The sequence below is a fragment of the Miscanthus floridulus genome, chromosome 10 (assembly GCF_019320115.1).
Source record: "Miscanthus floridulus cultivar M001 chromosome 10, ASM1932011v1, whole genome shotgun sequence".
In the NCBI taxonomy this organism is placed as follows: domain Eukaryota; kingdom Viridiplantae; phylum Streptophyta; class Magnoliopsida; order Poales; family Poaceae; genus Miscanthus; species Miscanthus floridulus.
In genome coordinates, this window is record NC_089589.1 from 78,724,590 (window position 1) to 78,738,660 (window position 14,071).

A 14,071-nucleotide genomic window follows, 5' to 3' on the forward strand; every position below is an offset into this window, starting at 1 on the left:
TGGTCCCAGCTAGTCACATAAACTACCCTAGAAACCTCTTACACATGCATGAAGCCTAGCTTACTACATCTAGGATTGGATCACCCAGAACCCACATGAAAAGCTTTGCACATAGATTCTATCGACCGTCTGACCGAGCGTCCGTCGGAAACGATGGAGAGTCCACCAACCCCCAAAACGTAGCAGACTTCACAGCCAGAGCACTTACACCCTCTCTGAGTGAAAGAGCGGTGTCCATGAAAGACCATGGAGTGTCCGCTGAATTATAAATGTAATTTCCAGAGAACCCGAGAGCATCTAATTCTCGGCGGAGCATCCACCTGATGTGGCGAAGTGTTCGTAAGAACTCCCAGCACACGAAATGCCTAAGCCCAAACTCTACGGAGCGTTCACGATGGGAAATCACGACCACATCATCCGAGCCGTGTTACGTTTATACACGCCACGAATCCCCCACTCTCGGTCCCAAATAGACCTAATGTATGCAGCTGAACTCATACGCGCACAATACATAGGGTGGACCTACGATGATTCTTTGGTATTTCTAAACCTAGTTTTTTTGATAGAATATTAAATATGTACTATGTAAGTAGAAGTATATAATATAATCTATAAGTCTTTTTTGACTGTGTTTCCTACTGTGGACGGCCGACTGACGCGATGGGTTTTTTCTACTTTTCCCGCTGAAACGCAACGCCATTGCGGAAACAAACACACCCATTGGCTGATTCCATGAAGCAGCACAAAAATGACAACAGAGTGGCTGCCACTGTGGATCCCGCGCCCCGCGGCCATCACCGCCCCCGCCTGCTCCGCGTCCTCCGATCCCCACCCGCACCCCACCACCACCCCACCACCACCACGCCGGAGAAGAAACCCGTAAGAAACGGTGGAAAAAATAATAATTAGGAAAACAAATTTCAAATCAAAGTCTCCTACACCCAGCGACGAAAACGCTGCGACAATTCAAATCAAATCCATCCGAGTCGAATCGAGCCAGCGCAAACCCCGCTGCCGATCTCCTGTGCTCTCGCCGCCCGCCTTCCCCGATTCTGCAGCCGCTCGCTGCGAATCTGGGCGCGATTTCGAGGCTAGGGTTTGGGAGGCTCCGGATCGCGGGGCCGTGCGGTGGCAAGGGTTTGGATTCGGGGGTTGCTGCTGCGGGTCGGGGGTGCTGGATTGAGCTACTCCGCGCCGGCTTGTGATGGTGGTGAGCGGCGGTGGAAGACGAGTAGACGGCGGCGGCGGTGGCGGCGGTGGTGAGTAGGGTTTGTTGATTGAGTTGGGGCCGAGGGCGCGCCGGCCATGGTGCGGCTTCTCGGGCTGCGGAGCCTGAGCTTCGGGCCGGAGGAGTCGCCGCGGGAGATCCCCTCCACCGCCGACGCGGCCCCGCCCGTTGGCAGCAGTGGCTGGCTCGTGCGCTTCTTCGACTCCGCCTTCTTCTGCGAGTGGATCGCCGTCAGCTACCTCTACAAGCACGACCATGCCGGAGTGCGCGACTACCTCTGCAACCGCATGTACACGCTCCCGCTGCCAGGGCTCGAGGCCTACCTCTTCCAGGTCTGCTACATGCTCGTCCACAAGCCCAGCCCTTCCCTCGACCGTTTCGTCATCGACACCTGCGCCAAGTCGCTCCGCATCGCGCTCAAGGTGCACTGGCTCCTCGCTGCAGAGCTTGAGCTGGAGGACGCTGACGATCTGGATGGGATCGACAAGGTGCAGGAGCAGTGCCAGGTTGCAGCGACCGTGCAGGGCGAGTGGCCACCGCTAGTCCGGCCGGCTCCTCCATCCCCTGCTGCCAGTCCGCGAGGTAACCCCATGCTCAGCAGAATACGATCGTCCAAGCAACGGCTATTGTCCCTCGCATCGTCGCCGTCACTTGGACTGAGCCCCCCAGCTGGTGGTGGGGTCAATATTGCCGAGGATGCTATGGGTACTGGAGGGAAGCAGCCAGCCACACCGTCATCAGAGGATAACAAGTTGCTTAAGAGGCTGAGCATTGGTCCAAAAATGCGCGATGCACTGCTCTTCAGACGATCAGGAGAGAAGGATGAAGAACAAGATCGGGATGGGTTTTTTAAGAGGCTTCTTAGGGACAGCAGAGACAAGGAGGAGGATGATGGGGACAGAGAAGGATTTTTCAAAAGGTTACTTAAGGATAGCAGGGAGAAGGATAATGAGGAGGAAGAAGGTGATAGAGATGGTTTCTTCCGCAGATTGCTCAGGGATAGCAAGGAGGAGGACATGGAACTGACACCAAGCTCAGATGGTTTGTTGAAGCGACTCTTCCGTGATAAGGAGGACAGGCAAGGTGAGGATGATGAGAAGGAAGGATTTTTTCGCAGGATGTTCAAGGATAAGAATGAGGAGAGGAGAGATAGCATCCATGCAAGACATGGGGATGAGGAAAGAGTGGGCAAGAGTGTGGAAGATGATGACAGAGAAGGTTTCTTCCGCAAAATTTTCAAAGATAAGAATGAGGAGAGGAAAGATGAAGGGCATCAAAAGCCAGATGAGAGGGAAAAGGTTGGTGCGAACATAGAAGAGGATAAGAGAGATGGTTTTTTCAGGCAACTCTTTAAGGAGAAAAACGATGAGAAAAAGGAAGGCAGCACACCAAGCAAGAAAGAGGAAGATGATCAAGGCCATAAAAATGCAGATGATGATAATTTCTTCCGCAGGCTTTTCAAGGATAAGAATGAAGAAAAGAAAGGGATCACTCATGACAGGAATGAAGATGACAAGTGTGAGGAAGGTGATAAAGAAAACTTCTTCCGCAAATTATTTAAGGATAAGCATGGGGAGAGGAGAACTGAGGGGCCTGATAAAAATGATGATGATGGTAAGGGTACTAGTGGTATCGAAGAGGAGGATAATCCAGAGTTTTTGTCATTCCGTAGGTTGTTTAGAGTGCACCCAGAAGATTCTAAGAGTGGGCACATAGAAAGCAGTCAATCTAACAATCTTTCTGAGGGGAGCCCAGGATCAGAAAGCTTTTTTAAGAGGCTCTTCCGTGATAGAGACCGCTCACTTGAAGATTCTGAGATTTTCGGCTCAAAAATAGCAAAAGAGGCAAGGATCTGGTCTCATATTATTTTTCAGCTTGATAGCTCCTGTGTTCATGTTATAGTAGTATATTATGCCAATTTTTATATGTTGTTTTATTTACTGTGGTTTCTTTTTGCATCTGTACTCATCCTCCCAAGTGTGGTGATATGCGTTGCAGAAACACCCTGGTAGCACAGGAATCAATGAGAAGCAAAGTGGAAAACCACCATTACCAATTAATGCAGTAGCAGAGCTTCGAAAAGGCTCTTACTATGCTTCGTTGGAACTTGTTCAGGCTTTATGTGATACATCTTATGGCCTGGTAGACATATTTCCTATTGAGGATCGTAAGATTGCCCTCCGGGAGGTAGGTCAAACACATTACCATGTAACTACATGGCTATTCATTTCACAACCTTTCAGTCATCCTGTGCCAGTTATTGCACTCTTTGGTCTTTTCACATTCTAACTTGTACCCTGCAATGATATTTTCTTTTATGTGGCAGTCTCTTACAGAGATAAATAGTCAGATTGCTTCTGCTGAAAAAAATGGAGGTGATTTCTTCTATCTTATTCAATATATCTCCTGAACTTTTGTTCCTTGCATTTTGTTCACTATATACACTCTTGTTAAGCCTTTGGATATTTGAATTTTTGGGATTGCATTGCTGGTAATATTACATTAGCATCTTCCATTGGAAGTTACAGGATGTACATTTATATTTTTTTGCCTTGTCCATTTGAGTCAGGTTTGTATAGTTCTGGTTATTTTATGTAAAATGTTTTTGATGGGCAATCTTTAAAAAGTAGTTTCAGTCATCTGCATATAGATTACTTGAATAGCCTTTTTGATAGAACTTGTTCTGTTATATTTTTTTCGTGCATCAGTTGCCATCACCATTTTACGCACTGTATTTAGTTTCTTTGGGTCTGCTGAACAGTGAGCACCTAGCTAATTTACAGATTGTGGTGGTACTGAATTAAATGCATAAGGCATCAGAGCAATATGCCTAGCCATTGCTTTGTGGTAAAGAAGAGCACTCTCTTCTTGTGACTCGAAGCTCTGAACCAATGTGTTCTTTTTTAGGTTTATTTACATACCATAGCATTGGGTTAATGCTCCATTAATATCTACATATTGCAAAGCACCAGCTAGAATAACCTCATAATATTTTCTTTATTCTTCTATGGGTAGGAGTATGCTTTCCGATGGGAAAGGGCATATATCGAGTGGTTCATATACCTCAAGACGAGTCTGTTCTTCTGAATTCTAGGGAGAAAGCTCCTTACCTTATATGCGTTGAAGTTTTAAAAGCAGAAGCTCCTAGGTATGCTGGTTTTTTGGATGTTCAATGGAAGTTAATGATGAGTCTTTCATAAACCTGGTCAGGCTTGTTGTACTAATTTTTATTTGTATATATGAGGCTAAAGATACATAGCTCACAACTGGAGTTTCTATTGAAATTTTTGTATTTGATAAACAATGAAATGGTGGTCTGTCACTTTGTTACTGGAAGGGATCCTCTGATGCATCTGCCACCTGACGTGGTCACTGACATGTGGGCCAGCTGGGCGTAGGGCCCACCTGCCAGTGACCATGTCATGATGTGGAGTTATGTCAGGGGTACCGTTTCCCCAATCAGATGCCATTCTGGTAACACCTCTTGTTTTATTTCCAGCCACTCTAAAGGATCATCAGATGGACACAAATTATCAAAAGGTGGGATACCATTGGCTAATGGAGACGTGCAACTACCAAAACCACCTCCATGGGCTTATCCTTTGTGGAGCAGGCACGAAACACAAAACTATGAAACAGACAGAATGCTGAAGTCTACATCTCAGGTTATTGACCAAGCAATGGCTCAACTCTGGGAGACTAAAGTAAAATTTATAAATGTTAGTTTCTCTATTGAGAAACTTGGTCGCTCAAGGAGCATTGCACTTTCTGAAACCGGCCGTAGGCTGCGACATGATGCTACGGATTCTCATGATCCACCTGGAGATTCGCAAACAGTTGCTGATCTGCCTATTGAATGGGTGAAGGTTACATTGTCTGCAGTTCCAGGAGTTAACATGGAAGATGTAGATGATAATGAACCAACACGAAAGAAGGACCATCGCCGCGTTCCTAGTACAATTGCCATTGAGGAAGTAAAGGTGAGCCTGACATTTGAATTTCTTTCATTAGTGTTAAGTCTTATACTTCTTGTACTACTACTTTTGTTTTCCTGTTCCTTCTCTAACAAATACTTCCACGTCCACAACTTGCAGTTATCCTAACATTCTCCTTTGATGAGTTATCTTATTTGCACCCACTGGTTGTGTTGTTGCTTTTAGAAACAAGCAACCATGGAACATAATGAGGTTGCATGCAGCGATGGCATCCAACTTACTGTTTGGTTACCTTTTATGCTAATATTTGCTTTTGCTGGGCTAGGCTGCAGCATTAAAAGGAGAAGCTCCACCTGGTCTTCCTCTAAAAGGAGTTGGGCAGAGCACCCAAAATTTAGATCCTAAGGTGAATCCCTTATGTTCTAGTTTCTTTTTGACCAATAAGTCAGTAGCTCACAATTTCTTTTTCCTGAAGGCTACTGATGGTGGGGATCCAAAACCAACTGATGCTTTGGCTGGTGAGCTTTGGGCTGCCAAACGAGAGAGAATTCGACGGTCTTCGGTTCATGGAAAATCACCTGGCTGGGACTTGCGTTCTGTAAGTCAAATTTTGTTTTTATTATTAGATTTACTCTACTACTATTGTTATAGACCCTTTACATTCGTGGATGGATCCATGGAGGCTATTTATGTACACGATTATTACCCGTTTGTTGGTCTTCTAAACAAATGTTTGCCTCCAGTATGGCAAATGCTGTTTGCTAATCTTCATTAGATATAGGTGCTCTACAAATTATGTCATATTATAGTTAATTTTAAATTTTGTAAGTTTAACCAAATAAAATTTACTGTACTTTTATTTTGGTGTGAAATATTGTTGTAACCTCTTAGGTAGAACATATAATTTAGATTGACTGAAATATCATTTTGTGAGGCAAACTTTAGAAGAGGGACACCTGTGGCATTTAGCGGGGGCTAGAGGTTAGTGCAGTTGGATGTTGGATCTCTTGAGGCTGCTTGGTAGTTTAGTTGAGGTTGTGTTTTTGCCCCTGGGGGATCTTATAATTTTTTTTAACGTAATGGGGCATCGTATAATTTTGCTGTAGAGTTATGGGTATGTGTGTGTTTTGGGTGTGTCGTGAATATTGTATTTTGGTGAGTGGGTGTGTGTTGTAAGGACTCTTTCCCATTTTTTTCTTCTTGATATAATGATATGTAGCTCTCCTGTTCAACAACAACAGCAACAACAAAGCCTTTAAGTCCCAAACAAGTTGGGGTAGGCTAGAGTTGAAACTCAGCAGAAGCAATCAAGGTTTAGGCACGTGAATAGCTGTTTTCCAAGCACTTCTATCTAAGGCCAAGTCTTTGCGTATATTCTATCCTTTCAAGTCCTCTTTTATTGTCTCTACCCAAGTCAACTTCGGTCTTCCTCTGCCTCTCTTCACGTTACTATCCTAGCTTAGGATTCCACTACGCATCGGTGCCTCTGGAGGTCTCCGTTGGACATGTCCAAACCATCTCAACCGGTGTTGGACAAGCTTGTCTTCAATTGGTGCTACCCCTAATCTATCACGTATATTATCGTTCCGAACTCGATCCCTTCTTATATAACCGCAAATCCAACGCAACATACGCATTTTCGCGACACTTATCTGTTGAACATGTCAGTCTTTTTGTAGGTCAACATTCTGCACCATACAACATAGTAGGTCTAATCGCCGTCCTATAAAACTTGCCTTTTACTTTCTGTGGTACCATTTTATCACATAGGACACCAGATGCTTGGCGCCACTTCATCCACCCTGCTTTGATTCTATGGCTAATATCTTCATCAATATCCCCGTCTCTCTGTAGCATTGATCCTAAAAATCGAAATGTATCCTTCCTAGGCACTACTTGACCTTTCAAACTAATATCTTCCTCCTCCCGAGTAGTAGTGCCGAAGTCGCATCTCATATACTCAGTTTTAGTTCTACTGAGTCTAAAACCTTTGGACTCTAAAGTCTCCCACCATAACTTCAGTTTCTGATTCACTCATATCTGCCTTTCATCAACTAGCACTACATCGTCCGCGAAAAGCATACACCAAGGGATGTCCCCTTGTATGTCTCTTGTGACCTCATCCATCACTAAAGCAAACAGATAAGGGCTCAAAACTGACCCTTGATGTAGTTCTATCCTAATCGGAAAATCATCCGTGTCTCCATCACTTGTTCGAACACTAGTCACAACATTGTTATACATGTCCTTAATGAGCCCGACGTACTTCGTTGGGACTTTATGTTTGTCCAAAGCCCACCACATAACCTCTGGTATTTATCATAAGCCTTCTTCAAGTCAATAAAAACCATGTGTATGTCCTTTTTCTTCTCCCTTTACCGCACCATAACTTGTCTTATTAAGAAAATGGCTTCCATGGTTGACCTTCCGGGCATGAAACCAAATTGGTTCATAGAGACCCGCGTTATTGCTCTCAAGCGATGCTCGATAGCTCTCTCCCATAGCTTCATAGTATGGCTCATCAACTTAATTCCCTGGTAATTAGTACAATTTTGAATATCCCCTTTATTCTTGTAGATCGGTACCAATATACTTCTCCACTCGTCAGGCATCTTGTTCGATCGAAAAATATGGTTGAACAGCTTGGTTAGCCATACTATAGCTATGTCCCCGAAGCATCTCCACACCTCGATTGGGATACCATCCGGTCCCATCGCCTTACTTCCTTTCATCCTTTTCAACGTCTCTCTGACCTCAGATTCTTGGATTCTCCGCGCAAAGCGCCTATTGATGTCAGCAAAAGAGCCATTCAACAGAAATGTTGTGTCTGTATTCTCACCATTGAACAATTTGTCAAAATACTCTTGCCATCGATGTTGGATCTCATCATCCTTCACCAAGAGATGCTCCCTTTCATCCTTAATGCACTTAACTTGGTTGAAGTCCATTGTCTTTCTCTCACGAACCCTAGCCATCCTATAAATGTCCTTCTCTCCTTCCTTCGTTCTCAAATGTTGGTAAAGGTCCTCGTACGCTATACCCTTTGCTACACTTACAACTCGCTTTGCAGTCTTCTTTGGCACCTTGTACTTCTCTATATTGTCCACACTCCTGTCATGGTACAAGCGTCTATAGCATTCTTTCTTCTCCTTAATATCCCCTTGGACTTCCTCGTTCCACCAAGTATCTCTGAGGCCACCTTTCGAATGTTGGTTGCTATCTTCTCCCACATTTTGTTTATGTCCTCTTCTTCCTTCCAAGAGCCCTCTTTGATAACCCTTTCCCTGAATACCTCTGACGTCTCCCCTTTCAGTGTCCACCAGTTTGTTCTTTCAATCTTAGTTTGTTTATCCCTACGGGCACGCACCTAGAAACGAAAGTCTGCCACCAAAAGCTTATGTTGAGAAACAACACACTCCCCTGGTATCACCTTGCAACCCAAGCATGCTCGTTTGTCCTTTCTTCTTGCGAGGACAAAGTCAGTCTGGCTAGAATATTGTCCGCTACTGAAGGTCACTAGATGAGATTCTCTCTTTCTAGAGAAAGTGTTGGCTATCATCAGGTCAAAAGCTACCGCGAAGTCTAGAACTCCCCCCCTCCTGATTACTACTACCATACCCAAAACCTCCATGAACTGCCTCAAAACCTGTGCTTGTAGTACCTACATGCCCATTAAGATCTCCTATAAAAAGCTTCTCATTACTAGGTACAGCTCTAATCAGGCCATCTAAGTTTTTCCAGAATTGTCTCTTAGCACTCTCGTCGAGGCCTACTTGGGGGGCATACGCACTAATTACGTTCAAGACCATATCACCAACGACAAGCTTGACTAAGATAATCCCGCCACATCATTCTTGAGGCTCTTATCAATCAAAACTCCTACTCCATTTCTATTCGCGACTGTCCCTGTGTACCAAAGCTTGAAACCTGTATTGTCTACCTCCTTCGTCTTCTGACCCTTCCATTTAGTCTCTTGAACGCATAATATATTTACACGCCTCCTAGTCGTGGTATCAACTAATTCTCTTAACTTACCTGTAAGCGACCCTACAATCCAACTACCTAATCGGATCCTAGTTGGTTCGACTGGCTTCCTTACCCTTCGCACCCGTCGACTCAGATGTGAAGATCCTTGCTCATTTTTCACTACACCCGGGCGCCGATGTAGCGCGCCACTAAGGAAGCGACGACCCGATCCTTGCTCACTTGACACCATGCCCAGATCGCGACACGGCGCGTCACCAAGGGGGTGCCGACACGGCGCGTCGCTAAGAGGGTTACGCCCCAACGGTTTTCTTTCGGGTTTCATCTCCATTAGAATGGCTAGATTTAACGTTGGCTCGCAACGCCTATCACAACCCTCCTCCTTTACGGTACATAGGCGGAGTTCTCTGTTCGAGAAAAAAATTTGTTTGTAATGCAATGGGCAGTTCTCTTTTGTATTCAAGGAAAAAAAATTTCATATAAACTCATTACTCAATGAATAATGGTGTCTTTCTAGGGATGAAAATGATCAGAAATGGTTGGTTACGATATTTGCTGTATGGAAACTATTCCGGGTCAGTCGGAAACTCACCATATTTTTATTTTAACTATTTAGTGACGACATCAATACGGTACATGAAATTAGAAAATCAAAAGTTGAAATACGAATACACGATAATGGTCAGAAACGGTCATAAATGATATCACTATTACGGGAATGTCCCACGGTAAATGGAATATTCCATTCTCGCTTTCATCCCTATGTCCGTCCATCTCTGGAGGACTGGCTGAACTCTATCGACTGTTGAAGAATTTAAATACTGAGAAGTAAAGCGACAGCTAAATCTCAAGTGTTTCACGAATGGTTGATTCGTTCAAGTAAGCTGTTAGCATTGTGTTTGGTTTTGTGCCTTTTCATTCCAGAATCCAGAGATTCTGCAGCCTGTCCATTCCCATTGTTTTTGGTTCTGAAACATCTTCAATTACTGCCATGCTTCTGAAACATTTGTTCCAACTGTAGATTATTGTCAAGAGTGGTGATGACTGCCGTCAAGAATACTTGGCCGTACAGCTTGTTGCACACTTCTATGGTAAAAGCTGGTTCTCATTCCTATAATGATTTGTCATTTTTGCATTCGCATTCGCATTCGCATTGTGCCTTTCTCCACCAGATAAATATGCTATTTCCTTCAGAAAATGGCCTTTTGGACTATCATTTTGTCATGCTCTAGTTTGTTGTTTCTGTCAGATATCTCAATGCTTAAGCATATTTAACTTGCAGTTTTGGCATCTCATATATATGCAAATATTTCAAAATTCAAACAGATGCAACCATGGAATAAGTATATATATTCTTCCTAGGTAAAGCCATGATTACTAAATGACATCTGGATATGTGAATGTTTTTTACTTTTGTACTTTTGTACATAGATATAGCACCAGTTTCTTGCACACAGAAATAGCACCACTCCTATTGGTTGTCATATTTGTGTTTGGAACAGAATTAATATACTGCAGTCTCAAATTTTTGAATGCTTGTATGCGCTATATTACACGACAGAGGGAGTATTTTTTTTTATTGGTATGTTAATTTTCTGTTTCTGCTCTTATTTAACTCCTGATGTCAGATATATATCAAGAAGCTGGTTTACCACTATGGCTGCGGCCTTATGAAGTGATTGTTACTTCTGCTTATACAGCACTAATTGAGACCATCCCTGATACGGTTGGTATCTTATCTTCTTAACTACTACCATCATTATTACTATATGTTTGGTTCTACTACAAGTTTATTTCTTGTTACTGCAGGCATCAATCCATTCGCTCAAAAGTAGGTTTCCCAATATTTCAAGTCTCCGAGACTACTATGTAGCCAAGTATGAAGAGAATTCTCCAAATTTCAAACTTGCACAGGTGAGATGCTACCTTTTGGGGTAGAAGCAAATTATATCCTTGTGACTGGAGGTTGGGCCTGTTGGCCTCTCCTTTGTACTTTTACTTGCACAGGTGACATGCAGCGCTCATGCTTGCATTGTCCGAGAAAAACAAGATGTGTATATTTATTAATTTGCTTCTTGAATGCAAAACTAAGTTGTATTTCAGTAACCATTATACCAACTTGTCAATCCCTTATGCTATGCATGTCTATGCAAAGAATGTGGTTAGTTGCCTTTGCTTCTTAATTGTCATTTATAAGAAGAATTTTCGTGCATTATGCTACCATGTTTTCGTGATACTTGATAGGCAACTGCAAGAAAACTGTCCAGTGGGATCTTCGTGTGGTCAATCTATTGTCAGCCTAGGAGGGTTAATATGAAATCTAGTATTGTTTGAACTCAAAAAGTCAGCTGTTTTTTTCTTTTTTGCAGAGAAACTTTGTTGAAAGTATGGCTGGATATTCAATTCTGTGCTACCTACTTCAGGTGCTGAAATGCAATATATCTGGTAAATGATTGATGTCATTGTTCATACAAATTCTAAGCCCATAGCTGGTGTTCCTTTTTTTTTTGTGAATTTACAGGTGAAAGATCGCCACAATGGGAATCTTCTAATAGATGAGGAAGGACATATTATTCATATTGATTTTGGTTTCATACTATCTAACTCTCCTGGAGGGGTAAACTTCGAGAGTGCACCATTTAAGCTAACAAGGGAACTCCTTGAAGTATGATGGAAGCTTGAAATTTGTTTTAGATATTTTTATATTATAAAAATGAGGTTTTAAATACTTCTATATTTTTGGGTTGCAAATTTGCTAGGTGATGGATTCTGATGCAGAGGGAACTCCCAGCGAGTTCTTTGATTACTTCAAGGTATATTAAATGACAGACTCCCTTGGTTGGTTGCTGGGGCTTCTCATTTTTGTATAGGCTATATATTAATTTGTATTTCTTCAGGTGCTATGCATTCAAGGTTTCCTTACTTGTCGGAAGCATGCAGAGCGTATTATACTTCTTGTGGAAATGCTGCAGGTAACATACTTTATCTGTGTTGCCTAATATATGTCATACAACTAAGTTTTAAAGGCAAATATTTGTTTCATGCAAACACATTTTTAGCTCAACATTTTGTGATGTATACCAGTAAAGAATTATTTCATTAGATCCTTTGACAGGTCCTCCATATTGGCCAAAAGTTCCACTGTTCTCAATTTTCATCCAATACGAACTCAACTTTTTTTTTGCTGTGCCATGTAATCTGACCTACTACAGTGAATTTGTTTTCTTGCATTCAAGCATATAAATTGATTTGAGTTTTTTTTGTATGATGTAATGTTACCCCTGCATGTCTGGTATCTGGTATGCTGCCTATAATTGTGTTGATTGAGCTTTTTCTCTGATTTGGCTTGTATGCAATTGTTACAAATTATCTTACAAGTGTTATATTGTGTCCCCTTACCAGGATTCTGGCTTTCCATGTTTCAAAGGTGGCCCTCGCACTATACAAAATTTGAGGAAGAGGTTCCACTTGAGTCTAACTGAAGAGGTTTGCTTACTAATCTTTGCTACTCATCATCATTCCTAGAACTTTTTCTAACTTTTACCTTATATGATATTATGGGTGCAGCAATGCGTATCCCTGGTGCTCTCACTGATCAGTAGCAGCATGGATGCTTGGCGCACTCGGCAATATGATTACTACCAGAGAGTATTGAATGGGATTTTATGATTTTCCCCACAGGAGTAACGGATTCATTCAGAAACCAATTTTCTTGTATCCTTGGAGCAAACCGTGGGATTGCATAGGTCAGTTTGGGGCTGATCTGTACTGGCACACCCCATGTCAGATTTCCAGGAGTGAGCTAGGTAATTGAGCACTGTGTTTTCATGTGTCATTGCACATTTGTGGTCAACTAGGGAAACAGATTGGTGCCTGCATTGTACTTTCATATGATCCCCCCTCTGACAGAGTTGAGAAGTGTACAGTCATCGGCAGTTATCTAGTTAGTGCTTTGTGCTAGGAGGTTGCGACTAGTGGAGCTCTATTTGGCATATTGGAATTTGGAACCCGAGCTGCATTGTTGTACAGACCTTTGGTTGACGTAGCTTGGACAAGATGTAGGAGAGGACTGGGCCATACTTTGAAGCAAACAAGTGTAAATTATAGGCATATGGGATCTGGGGATCATCCGAGGACAAGAACATATATGCCGTTCGAAGTGTCACTGTACTTATGTCCTGTGGTATCCCTATAGCACCAAAGTAGATGGAGATGTGCTTTACTGCATTTGTAAATTACCAATACTGTACAGGGACCATACTATAGGAGCCTTCCGTTTTTTAGTTGTTAAGATATTAATTCCTTTTGTTGTGGCTGTCTGGCCTCCGGAGATCTAGGTGATAGCTTGTTGACTAGCAGTATCATCAGTGTTTGGTAAAATTTATTTTTGGTGGCCCTAGCAAATTGCAATGTGGATACACAGTACATTTCCGTGTCATGAAGAAAAACACCTCAAGATTTTTAATACATTTTTGCTGTACCATTTCTTGTGTATAAGACTGACGTCCGAATTTTTTACTTTTTAGTCCTTTTTTTCAAAAGTTTCTTATAAATAGACCACTGACGGAAAGAATTCAAAAAATGGACCCTAGCTCGGCGCCACCGATGCTGGCGCCGAGCTCGGCGCCAGCATCCCTGGCGGCGAGCCCCTGGGCTAAGGCAAACTTACAATCTGTCTAAATCTGTGATTTTACTATGAGATGGACATATGTATATTTACCATGAGATGGTCTAATTTTTTACCGTGGCTAAGTCCAAACTTGACGAGACTTGTTTTTGTTGTCATATCCTCGGAGAGTACTCAAACTCGTAGTAAGGTATTAAATTGAGTTGCTATAAAATAGCATTGTATTCAAACTTGTGGTCACTATTTGGCCATGTTAAAAACTGATTTAGGTTTAGGTCCAAAATAAAGTTTGTTGTA

At 42.7% G+C, this 14,071-nt stretch overlaps 1 protein-coding gene across 2 annotated transcripts; it reads left to right on the forward strand.

Annotated features, from left to right (window-relative positions):
- The first annotated feature begins 857 nt into the window (after positions 1-857).
- LOC136486784 (phosphatidylinositol 4-kinase beta 1-like) lies at positions 858-13,622 on the forward strand. Of its 2 annotated transcripts, XM_066483791.1 has the most exons (16): positions 858-3,072; positions 3,227-3,415; positions 3,555-3,603; positions 4,244-4,376; positions 4,728-5,208; positions 5,489-5,569; positions 5,639-5,761; positions 10,169-10,238; positions 10,776-10,873; positions 10,957-11,061; positions 11,517-11,570; positions 11,669-11,812; positions 11,907-11,960; positions 12,045-12,119; positions 12,550-12,633; positions 12,715-13,622. In XM_066483791.1, exons 1-16 carry the CDS (start codon positions 1,306-1,308, stop codon positions 12,814-12,816), a joined length of 3,609 nt encoding a protein of 1,202 aa, XP_066339888.1. In that variant the 5' UTR covers positions 858-1,305; the 3' UTR covers positions 12,817-13,622. The 2 variants fall into 2 exon arrangements, with proteins under 2 accessions (XP_066339888.1, XP_066339887.1); XM_066483790.1 differs by having other exon boundaries at positions 5,489-5,761.
- Positions 13,623-14,071: the final 449 nt, after the last annotated feature.